Below are 17,487 nucleotides of genomic sequence, written 5' to 3'. Positions count from 1 at the left end.
CAGGCCGTAGTTGAACTTACCTCTGCCGGCAAGCACTTGCACTAATATGGTGATACATCCGTTCGTGTCCAGCAACCCTAGTATAATATAGAAACGGAATATGCCATTGAGAGCAGATTATTGATATATTTATATACGAAATTAGCATTAGTAACTTGGTCTTCTTTGAGATGTCGAACAGATCCAGGTTGGCTGTATGCTTATCCGTGTAGTGATACACGTCTATATATACCTACATCCTGAAATCCTAGGGCCTACATAGGTAAGATAATTAATGAAATACGTCGAAACTAGGACATAGTTTACATATTTATCTCCATGAAAAAATTACATGCTTGCTTTGATATAAAAGATGATGCTAAGCCTGTAAACCGAAAAAGAAGGGTGCCTCGTCTTGAAGTAAACCACATCGCAAGATTACCTAGGTACTCAGTATCTCGCTCACATGCATAGTACGACAATAAGTATTAAACCAGACTTAGATATTTCTCTTCATGACATGGTATATTACCCCTGAACTTCTAACTCTTGTATCCTACACCTAGGTACGTATTAGGTACATCTTCAATACATTATTCATAGGCTCATGAGTCTCTTATCACGCCTTAGCATTCCCACCCCCAGATACAGCCGTAACGGTAACAAGTTCAGGCTCCGCCCCTGTGCCTCCTGACGACCGCACCGCCGAGTCGGGGACCTGCGTTTCCGCAGCGCGTTGTTCGACCCATTCAGGGGCAGCTGCGTCCGGCGCGAGCCCGTATAGAACGACTACTATGACGCCGAGAATGCCGCAGAGACAACTGAATGCTAGAGCTACCTTGCCGCGCGTTGTAAATCTGTGAGAAAGGTTAATACAGTGAGCAATGGGCGAGATGGTGGTAGGTAGAATGGGATGTTCTGTCTTACCCATCTGGTAGCGGGTCAGGAGACCGAGGCTCTCCTGTTAAGTCGAGGAAGTTTGCTGTGTTTCCGGCAGCATTGCCAGCCGTAGGAACATTATCGGCGGCGCACGCGTCCAGGTGGTCTTTTGGGATCGTGATCGTCTTTTGTAAATCGAGGGGCGCTTCGACGAAGGTTGCGACTATAGTGTATAATGTTAGTTTCTATTCCTTGGAAATAGGGGCTAGAATTCGTGTCTGGGAAAATACTTACTGAGGCCAGATGCAACGTGCCATTCGATATGGCAATGGAACAGCCAAACACCTAGGTATCCATAAGCATGTGATAGAAGAACCATAGCGTGAAGTAAACTCACCAGGGTTATCAGCCCGGAATCTAAGTACGATGTAGCCGGTAGGGAATAGCACCAAAGTGTCACGACGCATAGGTGTAGCAGCAAAATCGGCTTCTGTAACACCGGAATCCTCAAAGGTTCCAGCGTCTTCCTCGGACCGGTAGACGGCTTGGAAGTGGTGCCCGTGGAGATGGAAAGGATGGCGTCCTGTGTCCAGATTATTGACCACAATCTGCACTATATCACCCTTCTCAAGGACGAAAGAGTGTGTGAAAGAGCCGTAAACGGTAGGATTCGTCGCCAGTTCTCCAGCGGATAGAGCTGTGTAGAGTGTAGGCACTTTGGGTGATTTGTATGTAATATTATTGAAGAAGGCACTAATAGGAGAAAAGGACTTAGCATTTGCATCAAAAGGGATTATAATGTATAAAGAGGGGACTTACTAGTTCGCGCCGTCTCCTAAGTTGTCCATGATTACGTCAAGTTGAATCTCCTTGTCTGGCTTGACAAGTAGTGTTTGGTTGTCGTATGGGAGCAGGGTCATGTCGTCGAAGTTGTTCAATTCATCGACCAGTGCAGGCTCTGGTAAGGGCTTAGCTTCATCGTAGACTAGCCATCCAGTGACATTGTAGTTCAAGTCATCTGGCAGAGTATCGAATAAAGTCTAGAATAGGGGTAACCAACAAGTCAGTAATCAAAGAACAGCAAAATACCCAGTTAAAGAATAGCCTACGTACAGTATCCATGCTCGCCACAAATGCATAGTTAGCTGTCGTGTCGTTTTTGGTCGTCACCAAAAAGCTACAACGCTGAGCAGCAGACAGATAGATCATATCGGCTTCAGCCGGCTGATGGTAGACACCATCGACCTCGATGATGGTCATGTTATGGCCTTCGAACCAAATGTACTGGCCTGCGAAGGCCCCTACGTTTACAACGCGGAAGAGATAAGTTGTTCCAGGCTGGACCGGAACCTTCAAATTCTGCGTATCATTGAATAAGGCGGCCTGTGGAACAGGCTCAGCTCCTGTAGGATTGCCCTTGCTGATGAATCCTGGAAGTAGATTTGTTATCTGATCATGATACCAGTCTGAGACAGTCAAAATCCTCTCATTTTCTTGCTTGTAATATGTGTCAAGAAAAGGAGATTTCGGGTCGTGGACAATGAGAGGCCCTCTTAGCCCATCGGGATATTGTCCATTGGTATGAGAATGGTACCAATATGTGCCAGGTTGGTTAATCTGTTCATCATATTAGTTAGTTCCATGACCGATATACATCTTTTGTTGCGGATCTTTACTGTGAAGTTGTAGGTGAAACTCGAGCCCGGCGCAATGGAACATTGTGAGACCTGAGATGGGCCGTCCATATGAGTTGTGCCATTCATGAATAAGCCATGAAAATGAAGAGAAGTCGACTGGTTTCCGAGCAGATTTAGGACGTTAATTACGATATTGTCGCCAATATCAGCGACAATGGGAGGAATAGGCCATTGGTCGTTAATTCCGATGGTTGGTCTGTCAAACGCTCCATCGGGATTCGACGTGACCCAGCCTATCCTAAAGTTATGGGTGACGGTAGCAGCGCTCGAGAGACTTAGAAGAGTAGCAGCCGAAGCTACAATCGGGACGAGACGTCTGAATAGTGAGGACATGATGAAGACTCCCGTCTGGCGGGTAATATGAAAGAGAGAAACAGTAGAGTAGGAATTGAATTAGGAGCCTGGAAGCGGAATACCTAGGTGTAGGTAATTAGGTAAATTGGAGTCCCGTACTCGGTAAAGTAGAGGCGTCCTCGATAGCACATGAACTAGCATATGAATTGAAGAATCTGGAATCTTTGAAACTATTTTACCCTAGGACTTGGGTCAAGTGGGAGATAGGTGATAGATCCTGTGTATGTAGACCCTGTGTATACAGTACCAGTATCCGACTTACATGGGTCAGGAGCAAGTCTTACCGAAAGCGATTGTTTAGCCAAGGGGGTAGGGAGGAATTAATAGATTATCTTATCAATCGGTGAATGTAACAGCAAGGACGCAAGGTGGCATTGACCCATGTCAAGAGCTCGCGCTTTTTTATTGACCTGATGTACCATGAGGATTAAAGCGGCAGGGAGGAGAGTTGAGAAGTTCGGACTGCTCTAGACTAACACATACCCTAAAAGAAAACGGCTTGATTTCGCCGACATTCTGAACGACGCCATCGTATAACGCTACGGCTAGTGCACATACTACTACGTAAAAAAAAAACATTGATGTTTTTAGAATCCGGACCAGTCCTAGAAATGAATGTTAGATCTTGGGTAAACAGCCATTGTTATACTCGTATTTCTATAAAAAATACTTTTGCAAAAGGAGGGGAAGTCGGTTGGTTACTTAATAAAATCTTGACCAATGACAGGGTCTAGGATGTGTTTGTTAAAAGAAAACATACAGATTATGGTTTTAGAATGGAAGCAATCACCCAGCACAAGGGAAATAAGCCATCTTTATTGGGTAGTTCGTGGTTCGGACTACTTACTTCATACAGCGATCTCGGTAGGTGACAACAAAAGGTTACCCTACCCGTACCCACACACCCACTGCTACAAGATGCAGTACGATGATCTGATAAGATTTCTTAGGCAGTTAGAGGTTAGAGGTTGGTAATAATGGCGTGGGGTCCTTTCTCGCGTACCTCGCTAGTCCCGTACAATGACCAATTAGCAGTAAAAATGAGAGTACTAATAACTTGAACGGGAACCTTAGGGTTAAACGAAAAGCCACATAAATACAAACTACCTAACGTACCTAAAATATAGACTCGGTCAAATTCTAAAGTAAGGTCTAATAAGGAAAGCAAACCTTTCCAAGACCCATCCCGAACTCATTATCAAGCTGCTCGTCCTAGCTCGTCCTTAGTCCCCGTAAAGGATCGGTGTCAGAAGCAGCTAGGGTTGTAGCCGGGTGTATTGGCAAAGCTTGAACCGCCAAGCAAGGATCTATGTTTTTCGTACCGCTGCAAGACAACGGGTCCCCCATGCCTAGACCCTGTCTGTAATACTCGTTAATACTTATTAGTGAAGCCGTGAACCCTACACTCCTCCAGATACTGGTAGAATGGACGGCTGGCTACAAGAGCGGCCAGGTTACCTACCTGATACCTACCTAGTTTGCAAGGGCTGCCACAATCCGGCGTTCGATTTTTCTCAATTATCGAACCATCTTGCTGGCTTGATCGGATTCGATCCTCTACGCACTGCTTTGCTCCGTGCCAACTTTTATCAACGGTCGATTTTTCAACAGCCACGCGAGATCCTAATAGGACTACTGGCTGAATCCCCTCTCAGCTGACACGGAATATTAGCAGAGCTGAACGAATTATCTCCCCATCAGATGTTCAAAGCCGTTCTCGTCTAGCCGTAATCGGCGTTTCATCGTCCAAGCAAACAACCTGTCTCCCACACTCCTCAAGCATCAATCATACGTAGTAACCAAATCCAATCACTCCTTGGTCCTGTACCCCACTCCAGATTATCTGATTCCATTTATCAGATCAACAGATAATTCGCCATCTTCGAAACATACCTACCTATACCTAACGGACCAATCTTCCCAAATCCTAATAGTTCCTACTCGAGGAAACTGGAAGCGTCTTCTCGCCAGCTTCTCCTTCGTAATGGCAGGAGATACTGTCTTTGCCGTCCCGGTGTTCCTTGTCGTTTTCCGAGAAACTCTCGAAACGGTCATCATCGTCTCTGTCTTACTGGCTTTCCTTAAGCAGACCCTCGATGGCCCTAATCGGGATGTAAAAGTGTACAAGACACTCGTTAGGCAGGTAAGACACACCGGCGCCTCTAACTAGTATTTCAATATTGAGTATAGAAAGAGTAACCATAAATTATAGGTGTGGGTTGGAGTCGGACTCGGCTTCTTTCTCTGCCTCGTCGTTGCCGGCGGACTGATTGGCGCATTTTATACCCTGGGTAAGGATACCTGGGCACTGAACGAGTACAATTATGAAGGAGCATTCGCCCTTATTGCGTCCATAATCATCAGCATCGTGGGCGTGGCCCTCCTTCGTGTTGGTAAAATGCAAGAGAAGTGGCGTGTCAAGCTAGCCAAAGCTCTCGAAGCCCCGGTAGTCACGGGCGGTCAGCGGAATGGTTGGCTGAAGCGCTTCGCCGAGAAGTACGCTATGTTCGTCCTTCCCTTTATTACTGTCTTGAGAGAAGGCATCGAAGCCATTGTCTTCGTAGCTGGCGTGTCTTTCTCTGCGCCAGCAACTGCGGTTCCGCTTCCCGTAGTCGTCGGGTTAATCGCCGGTTTTATCGTGGGATATATCCTATACAAGTGAGTTCTGATATGTGATAGTATGATTCGTATTCCACTAACTTGCACTAGGGGAGGATCGGGAACAAAACTGCAGTACTTCCTAATAGCTTCCACATGCCTGTTATATCTAGTTGGCGCCGGTCTTTTCTCGCGTTCCGTATGGTATTTTGAAAACCAGCAATGGAACAACATTATTGGTGGCGATGCGGCCGAACTGGGAAATGGACCGGGCTCTTATGACATTGATAAGAGTGTCTGGCACGTGAACGTATGTAACTACTTCTATGTCTTTTCTCTGATTGCTAATTATCTGGTACAGTGCTGCAGCCCTGAGCTGAACGGCGGCGAAGGAGGCTGGGGTATATTTAACGCGATACTTGGATGGACCAACTCGGCAACATATGGCTCAGTCATCTCTTATAACGTCTATTGGATTGTTGTTATGATCTCATTCGGCGTTATGAGATACCGCGAAGTTAAAGGACATTTGCCCTTTATGAAATCGAAGGAGAGCTCAGCTTGTCCGGTCGTTCAAGCTGATAGGTCCGATGAAGAGAATACTGTGCCTAACAAGCCAGCCACCTAGAGATACATATATAGGAGTCGCGATATTCTTGCTTCTTCACATATCGAGTTCCAAGTTGGTATAGGATGGAGTCTCGGGCTATACAACGCTCTGTCGAAGCCATCAGAACTCGGGGAGACGTTCCGCTATACTACGTATATATATGGAGGGTAATTTACATAATATCGAAGGTGAATTGTGAAGCAAAGAGTGTAGATAAATAAAATGTATTATCAAATCAAATGGATTTAGTGTCTCCACATTTGCCAAGCTGTCAGATTTTGGTGGTGTGAACGTCACTCCCGTGGTCCCGCTCCCCATATCGTATGCCAAGACCAAGGTACCTATCATTTTCAACCATCTCATCTACTCAAGTACTTATTAGCTAGTCAAAATCAAGGTCAACTACAACTATTTTAATATCTAAGAAATATATTTGATTTTGACGCTCTTAAACCCTTATGCAAGATAAATATTAGTCACTTAATCATTTTTGGAAGCTTGAATTTTTCTGACGAGCTCCGGAACTGATGACCACCTCGGATTTCTGTATCTTTAGGGTACTGCCTCACACGGGAGACAAGCCAGATGGAGGACTCGGGCAGCGCTATAGACGGCAATGCGTCAGACCCCAATCTTATCGAACAGCTCCCTGAAATTGTCAACATTGTCGAGGATGGAGATTTGATTTTGGATGTTACTTTCGAGAACTCTAAGGATACTATTCGAACCGCACGAGCCGCTCAATCCAAACTACTAAGTCGGGACTCACAACCCGCACCGAAGAAGAAGACCCGCTTAGGTTTCCGTGTAAGCCTCAAAGCGCTTAAGACTCAGTCTAAGTATTTTGAGAGGCTCCTCACTGATACTCGCTTTAAAGAGGCGAAGGATATATCAAGCGCCTTTGCCGCGCTCTCGGTGAGGAACGTCAAGCCTGAAACTGCTGAAGCTAAGGAACTTCCCTGGATCAAAATCCAAGATGACGACCAGGCAACTCAATACGCGCATCGCGAAGGTGCATTTGGCGATCTTCTGCGGATCCTTCATGGCAAGGAAGTAGTCACGAAGTCCGCCATGTTCACCATGTTATTCGTAACCACATTAGCCGTCTTAGCTGATCGCTTTGACTGTACATCCGCGGTTTCAAAGTTCCTCGTTGCCGGCATGAGGTTCAAATGGCCCGTGACGAACCGTAAATCTACTAGGGACGAGCCGTTAGTCATGAGCCGCAGCAATGAGGATGTCCTACGCCAAAAGATACTCGTGTCGTGGCTATTGAATCAACCTGCTAGGTTTCAAGCGGCCACAAAGGAGATTATCATGAATGGTTCTTGTCGATGGAGCTCGTTTGCTCAAGACGATGAGTTTTCAGATGCTACGTGGTGGTATTTGCAGGATGGTATTGAGCGTAAGTATCTGTCATTATCATGGAATTCCCATGCATATTAACCCCTGGATTAGAAGAGTTGCAATACCGCCGCCAATGCATCCTAAATACAATAGCCTCCGTCCAGCAGCACTTCATTACTCTCTACACGTCGCGCACGCGGCAGTGTAAGCTTGGATACGATTCGAGTGCGGCTTGCGACTCGTACCAGCTAGGCGAGATATTCAAGTTTCTGACGAATAAGAATCTCATGTTCCTCGTCGACTTCTCACCAGCATCTCTCGATTCCATCGCGGATACCTCCCTACTGCAAATCGACAACATACTCGCCACTCTGCGGCAGTTTCCCAGCTACCAGATCGACAAGAACCACACCAACTGCGGAATGCGTACGCGTATCCTGCCCATCCTGGATTTCATACTAGGCCTGTTATCGGCGAACTCCGTCCCCATAACCAGAAACACCTGGAAGAGCAACCGTCAGGCAGTCGCCTGGATGCCACCTGATACCGAGGGTAAGGACAAACCGGAGGTGGCGCCGTTCCGGTTTACGAGGTCGCTGGCGGGAGATCAGCGGTTGCGCTTCGAGAACGCATTGGGCGCGGATAAGTTTGCTAAAGATGTGTTTACGGCGCCGAGCTGGGATTGGACGGCGGAGGATCAGGTCCACGATGATCTCCCGTCTACTACTCCGAGATGGAGTTTGAGGTAAGCATTGGGGTAGCGGGATAGTAGGATTCCTTCCGGGACCTTGAAAAAGAAAGATGGAGAGCTACTATACATTTGAGGGTCTCTATTTGCAGGTGTATGTAGAGAGAGAGAAGAGCTTGGATACCGTACCGATTGCTTTAAATCACATAGGAACTGGAATAAAATCAACTGGGTACGCTTCTACGTCTCTTCTCGACCTGCTTCTAGTCGATAATTTCGATTTGGTTGCTATTTCATACCTAAGCTAAACCGAACTACCGGGATAGGATTGAGCGCTGCGATCCTACAAATTGACATAGCTGTAAGGCAATGGTAAGTGAAGCAAAAACGCATATGGTGAAAATAACCCGCAGAATTAGCATAGCGTCATATTAACAGCGGGATAATTAACAGTCTATAAGTACCAGTGTTTATATAAAAAACGAGTACCATAGGTCAGATTATCCTTAGACAGATGTTATTACTGTTGTTAGCTAAGTAGTATCCGTGGTGTTCTGTGATATTGAATAGGGGGGTTCTGGAAAACTTCAAGCTTTCAAAGTGGAGGAGATATAAGTTCGTGAACTACTCGCAAGCAAAGTTAGGGATGATATGTTCAGTTATTTAGTACATCAGTAATGTAGGGGCTTTGGCTGTATAGGAGATAAGAAACTACCTTACGAGATAGTTCGTGTATAGATCTGTGTATCGGGGTAAATGAAATATACAAATGCTCCGAACGTTGACTAATGCATACCTGGTCTAGAATGGGCATCGAACCAGAAATAATATTGTAATCTCTATACACGGCATTTCTTAGCCGTCTTCTCTGAACTGATAGCTGAACACGAAATATGTACCTACCCAACCAAACATTGAAGGCGAATAGTCGTCACCCAGGAATGCTACGCCATAACGCCAATACAGAATATGACTAAACAACTTCCCAAGGATGGGCGCAAAAGAAAAACTCAAATTCTAGCTCCTGAGAGCTTCCAATCTGTTCCTCATCTGGTCCATCATAGCTTCCGGATCCTCTTCCTCTTCCTCCAGCTGCACAGGCTGTTCTTGGGGATGAGATGGCAGCGGTGCGCTGGGCGTCGCGCCCGCCTTCTCCATACGGCCCTTGAGGATCTCTCCCAGCACTTTATCGACTTCGCCCTCGGCTTCTTCCTCTTCGTCCTCTAGCATGTCGTCCACGGGTAGATTCTCACCGACCATCTCCTCGATGACACCGGCTTTCATGAGTTCGAGGGATAGCTCGCGCATGGTTCCTGCCAGTTGCGGTAGTCGGATCAGGCTGTTGACATCCTTCATGACGCCTACGCTGGCCCGAATGCTGCCCTCGATCTTGCGCACCGCGAACGCCTCGTTCACTTGCATCTGCACGCTGTTCAGCTGCGCCTTAGACGTCACTAGCCTTGCCGACGTGCGCCGTGCCCGAATCAGCTCCTTCGCGAAGTCGCGCACTTCCCGTTGCGCCTGCTTTGCTTGTTGTGGGTTCCGTTGGGATCGTCGGTCCGCTTGGACGATGAGGTTCTTGGTCTTGATCTCGACTTGCTTGACTTGGTTGATGTCTCGATCGAGCTTACGGATGTTGGATCGTATTAAGGCGTTACATTTTCGCATCTATTTTCAGACGGGTAGTGTAAGTTGAAAACGCCACCTAGCTGGATCTCCATCAAGAGAAGGATAGGGAGAGTTGCTTACCTGGGCATTAGGGTCTGGTTTAACGAAGAGTGATTTGAGACTCTCCATCTTGGGGGGTTGTCTGGATTGAAAAGGTCTAGATTAAAATCGACAAGGCGGTTCCTGCCGAGAGACCTCAGATGGGATCTGGCAAAGCAGTCCGGGGGAGGCTGAATACCTTAGGTAAGGAGAGTAGTGGGACTGATAGATTATAGATGGTTGTGTGTTATGCAGCTTAACGCCATCTAAATGACGTTGGTCTAGGCTGATAGGGAAAGATGGGGAATTCAGGAACAGCTTAACCCCGCTAAAGTGCTAACTTAGACGGTTATCCAACACAGTGTCAAAGAGGTCTCGACGCTTAGATGCTTACGTAAAGCCACCACTTTTGCTACAGATACACAGACATGTACATTTATTAAAGAGAGATATCATTTATCATATTGTTCAATTTAATCTTACTATCAAAAATCAAGTTTTACATCCATACGTAAATAAGTACAGTATCCTTAAAGATCCACAAAGGTTGTCTTGCTATACTTAAGTCTTTGTATTCTTTACATAGAAGATTGTATCGAAGAATGCAACTCCAATATTATTTATGCAGATGAATCCAGAACTTTGGGACCTGGGTACGTATGTAGGCGAGGCTTCTGGAATTTCTCTGCTTTCATGCAGTCATCTCGGGGTCTGGTAATTCTCTTTCGATACTACGCTCTTTAAATAATAATAATTAGTTAAAGTAAAGACGGGCATATTGAAAAGAGTGGCTTTTATGATAAGTTGGTAAGCTGCGTAGGTACCGTACATATGCCTCTTGCTTTATTAACAGAGATTAACAGAGATACGAAGGTATTGTACAAACGTTACCGCGAAGTCTATGCCCAATTAGGCTACATCTTACAGTGCGAATTCCTAGTGAAGCCCAGGCAGCTACCCCCCGTGCAAATCCAAATCTAGCCCTGCTGCTTCCGCCGCTTTCGTGCGGGTTCGATGTTCATCGGAGGGGTGCATCATTAAGCTCTTTACTAGAACAGCCTCATATTTTTTTATTTCTTAAACTCTCTTCCCACCAATTCCAACAAGTAGACGATCAAACTACCGTTGTATTTGCGATCCCAACTTGACAATTTATTTTTCACCCACAACCTTTTTACACCTACATACTTGACCGACGTCATATACCATTACCCCCACCAACAAATTCAGATACCCGATACCCTATAGCAGTCAAGATGGCGCAGGTCACTCCCGAAGGTGAGTCTACTACCTGAATTAGCACCTTCATTTCTAGCTTCGTGCCAGTGGAGTGGACAGCGTACCATGTAACTGGGTCGATGTCTACGTCGTATACATTGTATACATTGTATACATGGATATTCCATCTACCAGAGCATACACAAACTAACTATTCTCTGTGTAGTACTATGGGCTCAGCGCTCTTCCAACACGGAACCCGAGAAGAACTTTATCTATCTCACCATTTCGGTTCCTGATGTCCCCAAGGAGAACCTGAAGCTTGATATTCAGCCTACATCCCTAACCTTCACCGGTCACTCCGAGACCCTGAAGCGAACGTACCACCTAGATCTTACCTTCTATGCTGAGATCGACCCCGCCCAGAGTCAGGTCCACCATACCGCTCGCAATGTTGAGCTCAAGCTGCGCAAGAAGGAGCTCAACGACGAGTACTGGCCGCGTCTTCTCAAGGAATCTAAGAAAGTCCAGTTCTTGAAGACCGACTTCGACAAGTGGGTCGATGAGGACGAGCAGAACGAGGCTCCAGAAGAAGACTTCTCACAATTCGGCGGTATGGGTACGTGAACTATTTATAATCCACACGGCCTACCCTCCTCTCTAAAGACATACTCTCCTTCAAAATCTCGTGACTAATATTTATCCTTTTAACAGGAGGCATGCCAGGCATGGGTGGAATGGGTGGAATGGGCGGAATGGGTGGAATGGGCGGAATGGGTACGTAACTTTTAGGAAGATGAATATCTATTAACTATGACTAAGCTAACACGTTAACACTAGGTGGTGCCGGCGGTGACTTTAGCGGTATTGATTTCTCCAAGCTCGGTGCTGCCGGTGGTATGCCCGGTGGCGAGGAGGAGGAAGATGAGTCTGACGATGATATGCCGGCTCTCGAAGGTGAGGAGGAGGGCAAGGACGAGAAAGACGCGACCAAGGCTGCCGCATAAACACGTTTCTGCAGGCTCCAAAGCACAAACCCTTCCGGGCGCCTTGTGCAAAATCCACTCGTCCTGCTTGGACCCGAGAATACGGCCCAGGCGATTGAGAGAACTAGCAAGTGGTAATGCGATTCAGATATGTTTCGGGAGCCGGCGAGCTATTGGCAAGCTAGGAGGTTAGGTTACCTGGTACTTAACGCTGGATTCCGATTAAAAATTTATGAAGTAATTAAGCATGTTCTGCTAGACAATGGTGCCGGGATTCATACGAGCTCGACGGGCAGCAAGGATCACTTTGAAGATTGGTGCAAATCCCCATACATTGATTGACCTTATGTATCCTGGCTACACAATCTATGTCGTCCTACACGGTCTGTCTACGGGCCACGAAGACCTGCTTATGCGCAGCGAATGTCTTAAATTTCGGCAAGCTGGGCAGCCGCAATTCCCCATACCCTACGTGATTGGCCACGACCGAATCCCCGAACCTGTAAGTCTCTAGTTGGTGTGACGCTAATGCCCGTTGTCAATCTTTCGCCTCAGCTCCGGACGAGATGTCTCATGACACGGTTGATAGACCCGAGTTCAATATTTACGTGTATCTGTCTCTCTCCGATGTCCATTTCCTTGATTCGTACCATTTCTATTTCAGACTACCTCTCACGTCGGTTGCCTAAGTCAAGGGCACTTGTCAATATGCGAGATTCTGTCCTACGCCTATGTAGCAAGTTTGACTTAGGAGGTCGGCTATTGCACTTTGACTACGAGGTCCGGCACCCCGTTTAGCTCCCGATGTTAAGACCTGTCAAACTTATTATAGCATGTATCCGTTACTCTAAGTGGGTAGTTCCCCGTGATGAGGTGCTGTAGAACAGAGGACCCAGTCCCTTGGGTCTCCGTTCTGCAGATACGTCCACAACGCGACGTAGGGTGTGTATCTCTCTCTGTAGTGTACCTGCTTTTGTATAAAAACAGAACTTCGCATATAATTTTTTTGCTTTCCTTCTCTTCTCTCTAGTATATACAACCCCATGAAAACAAAATCTTACATTCACCTCTACTATTTCTTACAAGTTCCACGCCATAGATATATCATATAGACGGTCCATACGCGACCCGAAGCATTACTACCTAGTTAACCTCCAATCTTCCAAATAATCTACATTCTTCCTGTAAAATTCTGTTGGCGGCCTCTCGGAAGCCAACTCGAACAAGACGAACAACAAACTGAAGTCGATAGCAACCAGCCGTAATGTCTAACTCTATGAAGAAGTCTACACGTTCGCGGCTCAACTTGGGCAAGTCTGCGCCTGTCCAATACTCACAATCACGGGCACAGAACAACCAGTCGTCCTGGACCGCAGCGGATGCGGCCAAGGCCTCGAAGAACGGTGCATTTCTTACTGCGTGGCCCCCCGAAGAGCCCTATCATACCCCAACTGTCGACCTCTTCGGCCAGGGGCAGAACCAGAATGGGTCAAGAAGGTCCTAAAGAATAGTTCCCCTACACGATAGTATACGAGCTCTCAGGAACTCGATCAGGGGTAGTGGTGTTGGCAAGCGGAAATGAGGAGTATATCTGGCACCCCCTATGAAGTTATCCATGTTTAAATTCGCACTCTTATGCAGTTTCATGTCTCTCTAAGCGGATAGAGGAAGGGGAACAAAGTCTAATAGCTTGAAGAGTTCTACAGACTGTTTACGGCATCTATCAATCACGCATTGTAGAAGGGGCAATGACATCAAACTAATTTCGGCGTATAATACTCGGCAAACCGGCTATATGGGATGGGTATGGAGCCATGGATGCGATGGGTACAATATATTCCAACTGTAAAGTATATTTATAGAAGCATGTGGGGAGACTAATCATGGTGTAGAGTTGAGGCGTGCAATGGATGCTTGATAGATTTAGCTACCTCAGAAAAGGCAGTATGTGCTTATAGAAGAGCCCAATGGAGAAACAAGGTCAATACCGAAGCTAAACTAAGAGAATTCCCACTCCCTGCTGATAGATACATATAAGGCAAGCATACGGGAAAATATAAACTACTTATTAAGAAGAGAATAGGAGTAGAAAAAGGGAGAAAGAGTATAAAGGATCGGGAGTATTATACGATCCAGCAAATGATTGTCACAGAAAAACAACCCAAGATTCTAAAGAAGTTCATCTAAACAATGTGTTCGCACCTGTACCAAATCGTCAACACCATCACAGTTTCAATGCCATGAGGTCCAAGTTGTCAATGGTACATATGTGGACTTTAGCAACGAATTTTCACCAATCCACAGAAGCCCGCTTGGCACAGCGGTAATGCGCCTCACTAGTATTCTCTGAATACTACTAAGGAAGCTATGAGGAGATGACTGGTTCGACTCCAGTAGTGGGCATTTTTTTTTTCTGGTTTGTGGTTTTTTTAATGGCTTTCGGGTGGGCCGATATTTTTTTTTTGTGGGATTTATACGAGAAATAAACGAGATAGCCTCAAGTTCGCTTGCCCTATGGAGGTTTAGGTTGCACGGGTGGTCTCCACTGGCGCTAAAGGGGCCAATCAAACAAATGTCGGGGAAAAGACATAGGAAGGTAGTAGATAGAAGGTTAGAAGTTGAGTTATAACTTTAGTTAGTTATAATAATTATAATGCTAGTCTATAAGGGTTTAGGGAAGGTTACGTAAAAGCCAGTAATCCCTAACCGTTATAAGTGATGGAGTTGGTAGTACATAGTATAATTTAGAAAGGTCTTTGAATTTATACGTGACATATAATATCTCAGGAGATACATATAATATATAGAAACCTTTGACATAGGTTTAAGTGTCCAGTGTGTTTTTCATAGACTATTTTAAAGTCAGATGGACATTATATAATTCTACATAGGGAACAATCATAAGAGCTCACCCCTCCTAGTAGTTATAACTTCGTTTTGGCACCAACAAACTTTTGTCGCATCTTCTTACCGTTATTACCCTTAATTAAGGGTAGGAATTACACGTGAAACCTCTTAATAAGTCGATCGGAAAATATGCAGTTTGAGGAATAGCCGCGCCAGTCTATGCACACCTGAGTCTTCTTCTCATCCACTCAATGGGGTTACTATAACAAGAATCCATTAGAAATATACCCATCCTCACAGAACCGCGCTCATAGTTAATATTACGGGGCGAAGTTGTCCCGTCCTGGCTTCTACTATTGAAGGGAGTATAGTGGATAAGTACCACGTAGCGAGACTGCTTTAGGTCGGCACCCTCGGTAAGACTCCAAGGACAAATAAAGGTTGAGAAGGAACCCAGATGACGCTTTCCAGGCACACGCAAAGTCCAGGAGTTCAAAGAAGCCGACACCATAGCCATAGCCTCGATTTTCCGGTATCCATCGATTGGGCCGTACATATCGTGGTCGATCGTGGGAATAGCTAGCATGGAGAAATCCATGTTCGAGGGCAGCTAACCGTGCCGACAGCCCATGAGCATATTATATATCACGTAGCCTTGGGTCGATACCTAGCTCCACGCCGGCGCGATGTAGCTATTCGTAGATTTCGAGTGTAAAGCATCGTTGACATACCACAACAGTCCATTCCGCATGTCCTCAGCTTATATGCCATAAACTAAGTGCGATGATCCATCGAAGTATTGGGCCAAGACGCTTAGGGTCTTTAGTCTTTCTCTAGAGTGAGTAATCTGGGCTAGAGAATAGGTACGGATTAAATTATATCTATCATAGGAAGAAGCTTCGCTAGTCGTTATGCTCTAGGATGCTCTAAGGCATTGTCCCTCGAGGGAGGAGCTAGGGAATTGGCCTCAGGGCTAGAATACTTCCCACCGATCGTAGGAAAGTGTGACAGTGCCAGTAGATATAGTCTCTTCTCATAATTAGGAGGCAGCGTGGCAAGATCATCTCTTGTATCATCCAGAGGTACCGGAAACCGAAAAACCGGGTCATAGAAATAGCATCTCTATGAGTAGCTGGTAGCGTCTCAGGAGGAACACTCTGATATAGTGGTTGTAGCAAATGCTTCCCCTTAGGAAAATGCCACGCGGCAGACAATTAGGTGTATTTACCTATTTATCTAAGCCAGGTCGAGGCAAGCCGCACCCTTGCATCTGGCCTTTTTTCCAACATCTGGAACCCGAATCAAGAGAATAGGGTTGCTACCTCGAGATCACTTTTTATGTTTTAAAAATCACAAGTACCAATTAAGTCTGATAATTTTCACGCGTTCAGGGTCATTAGGAAAGTCACTAATCGTGGCATCGGCCAGCCAGCCAGCCAAGGGACGGTTGGCCATACGAAGGTTCACAACCATGGCGGAGATCAAGATGGCCATTGTGCGCTTGCCTTAGTCAATGCAGAGCTCGAACATCAGCAGAGGAGTGTCACTTGCATAAAGAACCAACTTGTCCTTACGGTCCATACTGAAGCCCCGAGTGTAACTTGGAGATTAGTTAACTCACAATTTTCATCTCATGTATCACGAGGTGGACCTAGAAGACATAGAAACAGTCTCGTGATTCCCCAAGGAGTTTTAAATTTAAGTCACGGGTGCTAGTGTCTATACATACCAAGAAAATCAGTTGCTCTAGATTGTCCTATCTAGATCATAGCATCATGAGGAAGCATTAGTGCGAGACAATAACGGTAGTATGACACAGATCCCATTGGTCCCTATCCATTCAAACGCTACATAACTAAATTTCTGGACTTTGCATGACGCAACAGTTCTCCCTCGTTTAAGTAGAACTAAGAGTAAATAATTCAGACTCTCTCTAGCTCATTTCAAGAGAAAAGTGCACAAATATATGTAACTAAAACGTATTATATTGTATCTCATAGATGTCGTGTGATACGCCGCACGATCTTGTCTTTAGCGGCGTATATATGGTCATTGGTGCCCTTGTTTAATATAAGACGGAGCTATCTTAACTTCTTGACTTTATGGCATAATATCAAACAACGGCTCTGACTGATGACCTGAGAGCGAGGCTCAACCTTGACTAGAAACTGAGAAGTACTTGAACGCTAAAATATAGTCAATGCTATAAAGTAAATATTGTTAGGGTTGGTTCTTTCTATGGCTGGACGATGCAATAAGCCAAACGGCTCAAGACTCTCTCATTACCGCATTCTTGAACGAACGAACTTATACTATGATGTTTACAGCTAGAATAGCATGTCCATACGATAGTCTTTAACAAAATTGTGGAATTAATAGCTGCGCACATGCTAGCACAAGGCTGAAAAGGAAACTAAGACTACTGCAATAGCTTTACTTATCACGATGCCGAATATGCATGGGAGGGCTATAGTACGATATTTTAAACTTGCTACAGATATAAGCGCGTAACGTTCCCTTTAAGTTTGAATCTTCATCACGCAATCTAAGCTTAATATGGTCGGCAGTATTTAAGCG

General features: G+C 45.6%; 6 protein-coding genes and 1 non-coding gene across 7 annotated transcripts; 5 read left to right on the top strand and 2 right to left on the bottom strand.

Moving 5' to 3' along the window:
* Positions 1-483: 483 nt before the first annotated feature.
* On the bottom strand, positions 484-3,222 carry F4817DRAFT_200250 (putative ferroxidase). Its single transcript, XM_049298574.1, has 7 exons — positions 2,535-3,222; positions 1,972-2,475; positions 1,678-1,898; positions 1,256-1,611; positions 1,153-1,203; positions 907-1,081; positions 484-836 (listed from the first exon to the last, which is right to left on the bottom strand). The coding sequence occupies exons 1-7, from the start codon at positions 2,886-2,888 to the stop codon at positions 599-601; spliced, it is 1,899 nt and encodes a 632-aa protein (XP_049156646.1). The 5' UTR covers positions 2,889-3,222; the 3' UTR covers positions 484-598.
* A 1,671-nt stretch (positions 3,223-4,893) lies between these two features.
* F4817DRAFT_367251 (iron permease FTR1) lies at positions 4,894-6,362 on the top strand (the record flags this gene model as incomplete). Its single annotated transcript, XM_049307091.1, has 4 exons — positions 4,894-5,052; positions 5,122-5,567; positions 5,619-5,817; positions 5,869-6,362. 4 exons carry the CDS (start codon positions 4,894-4,896, stop codon positions 6,133-6,135), a joined length of 1,071 nt encoding a protein of 356 aa, XP_049156645.1. The 3' UTR covers positions 6,136-6,362.
* A 340-nt stretch (positions 6,363-6,702) lies between these two features.
* F4817DRAFT_360483 (uncharacterized protein) lies at positions 6,703-8,213 on the top strand (the record flags this gene model as incomplete). The annotated part of the gene is made up of 2 exons (XM_049306287.1): positions 6,703-7,522; positions 7,576-8,213. The coding sequence occupies 2 exons, from the start codon at positions 6,703-6,705 to the stop codon at positions 8,211-8,213; spliced, it is 1,458 nt and encodes a 485-aa protein (XP_049156644.1).
* Positions 8,214-9,169: 956 nt separating this feature from the next.
* F4817DRAFT_360482 (uncharacterized protein) lies at positions 9,170-9,949 on the bottom strand (the record flags this gene model as incomplete). Its single annotated transcript, XM_049306286.1, has 2 exons — positions 9,170-9,820; positions 9,902-9,949. The coding sequence occupies 2 exons, from the start codon at positions 9,947-9,949 to the stop codon at positions 9,170-9,172; spliced, it is 699 nt and encodes a 232-aa protein (XP_049156643.1).
* A 613-nt stretch (positions 9,950-10,562) lies between these two features.
* On the top strand, positions 10,563-12,338 carry F4817DRAFT_200150 (HSP20-like chaperone). The gene is made up of 5 exons (XM_049298573.1): positions 10,563-10,666; positions 10,723-11,137; positions 11,304-11,696; positions 11,792-11,854; positions 11,918-12,338. The coding sequence occupies exons 2-5, from the start codon at positions 11,116-11,118 to the stop codon at positions 12,082-12,084; spliced, it is 645 nt and encodes a 214-aa protein (XP_049156642.1). The 5' UTR covers positions 10,563-10,666; positions 10,723-11,115; the 3' UTR covers positions 12,085-12,338.
* On the top strand, positions 12,039-13,810 carry F4817DRAFT_367229 (uncharacterized protein). Its single transcript, XM_049307090.1, has 2 exons — positions 12,039-12,565; positions 13,346-13,810. The coding sequence occupies exons 1-2, from the start codon at positions 12,326-12,328 to the stop codon at positions 13,565-13,567; spliced, it is 462 nt and encodes a 153-aa protein (XP_049156641.1). The 5' UTR covers positions 12,039-12,325; the 3' UTR covers positions 13,568-13,810.
* A 559-nt stretch (positions 13,811-14,369) lies between these two features.
* F4817DRAFT_t124 lies at positions 14,370-14,466 on the top strand. Its single transcript has one exon. It is a non-coding gene; the product is annotated as a tRNA-Thr (tRNA).
* Positions 14,467-17,487: the final 3,021 nt, after the last annotated feature.

Source organism: Daldinia loculata (assembly GCF_022478755.1).
Source record: "Daldinia loculata strain CBS 113971 unplaced genomic scaffold F4817scaffold_45, whole genome shotgun sequence".
NCBI classification, from domain to species: Eukaryota; Fungi; Ascomycota; class Sordariomycetes; order Xylariales; family Hypoxylaceae; genus Daldinia; species Daldinia loculata.
The sequence above is the reverse complement of the archived record's forward strand: the minus strand, read 5'-3'. Positions and strand labels throughout refer to the sequence as shown.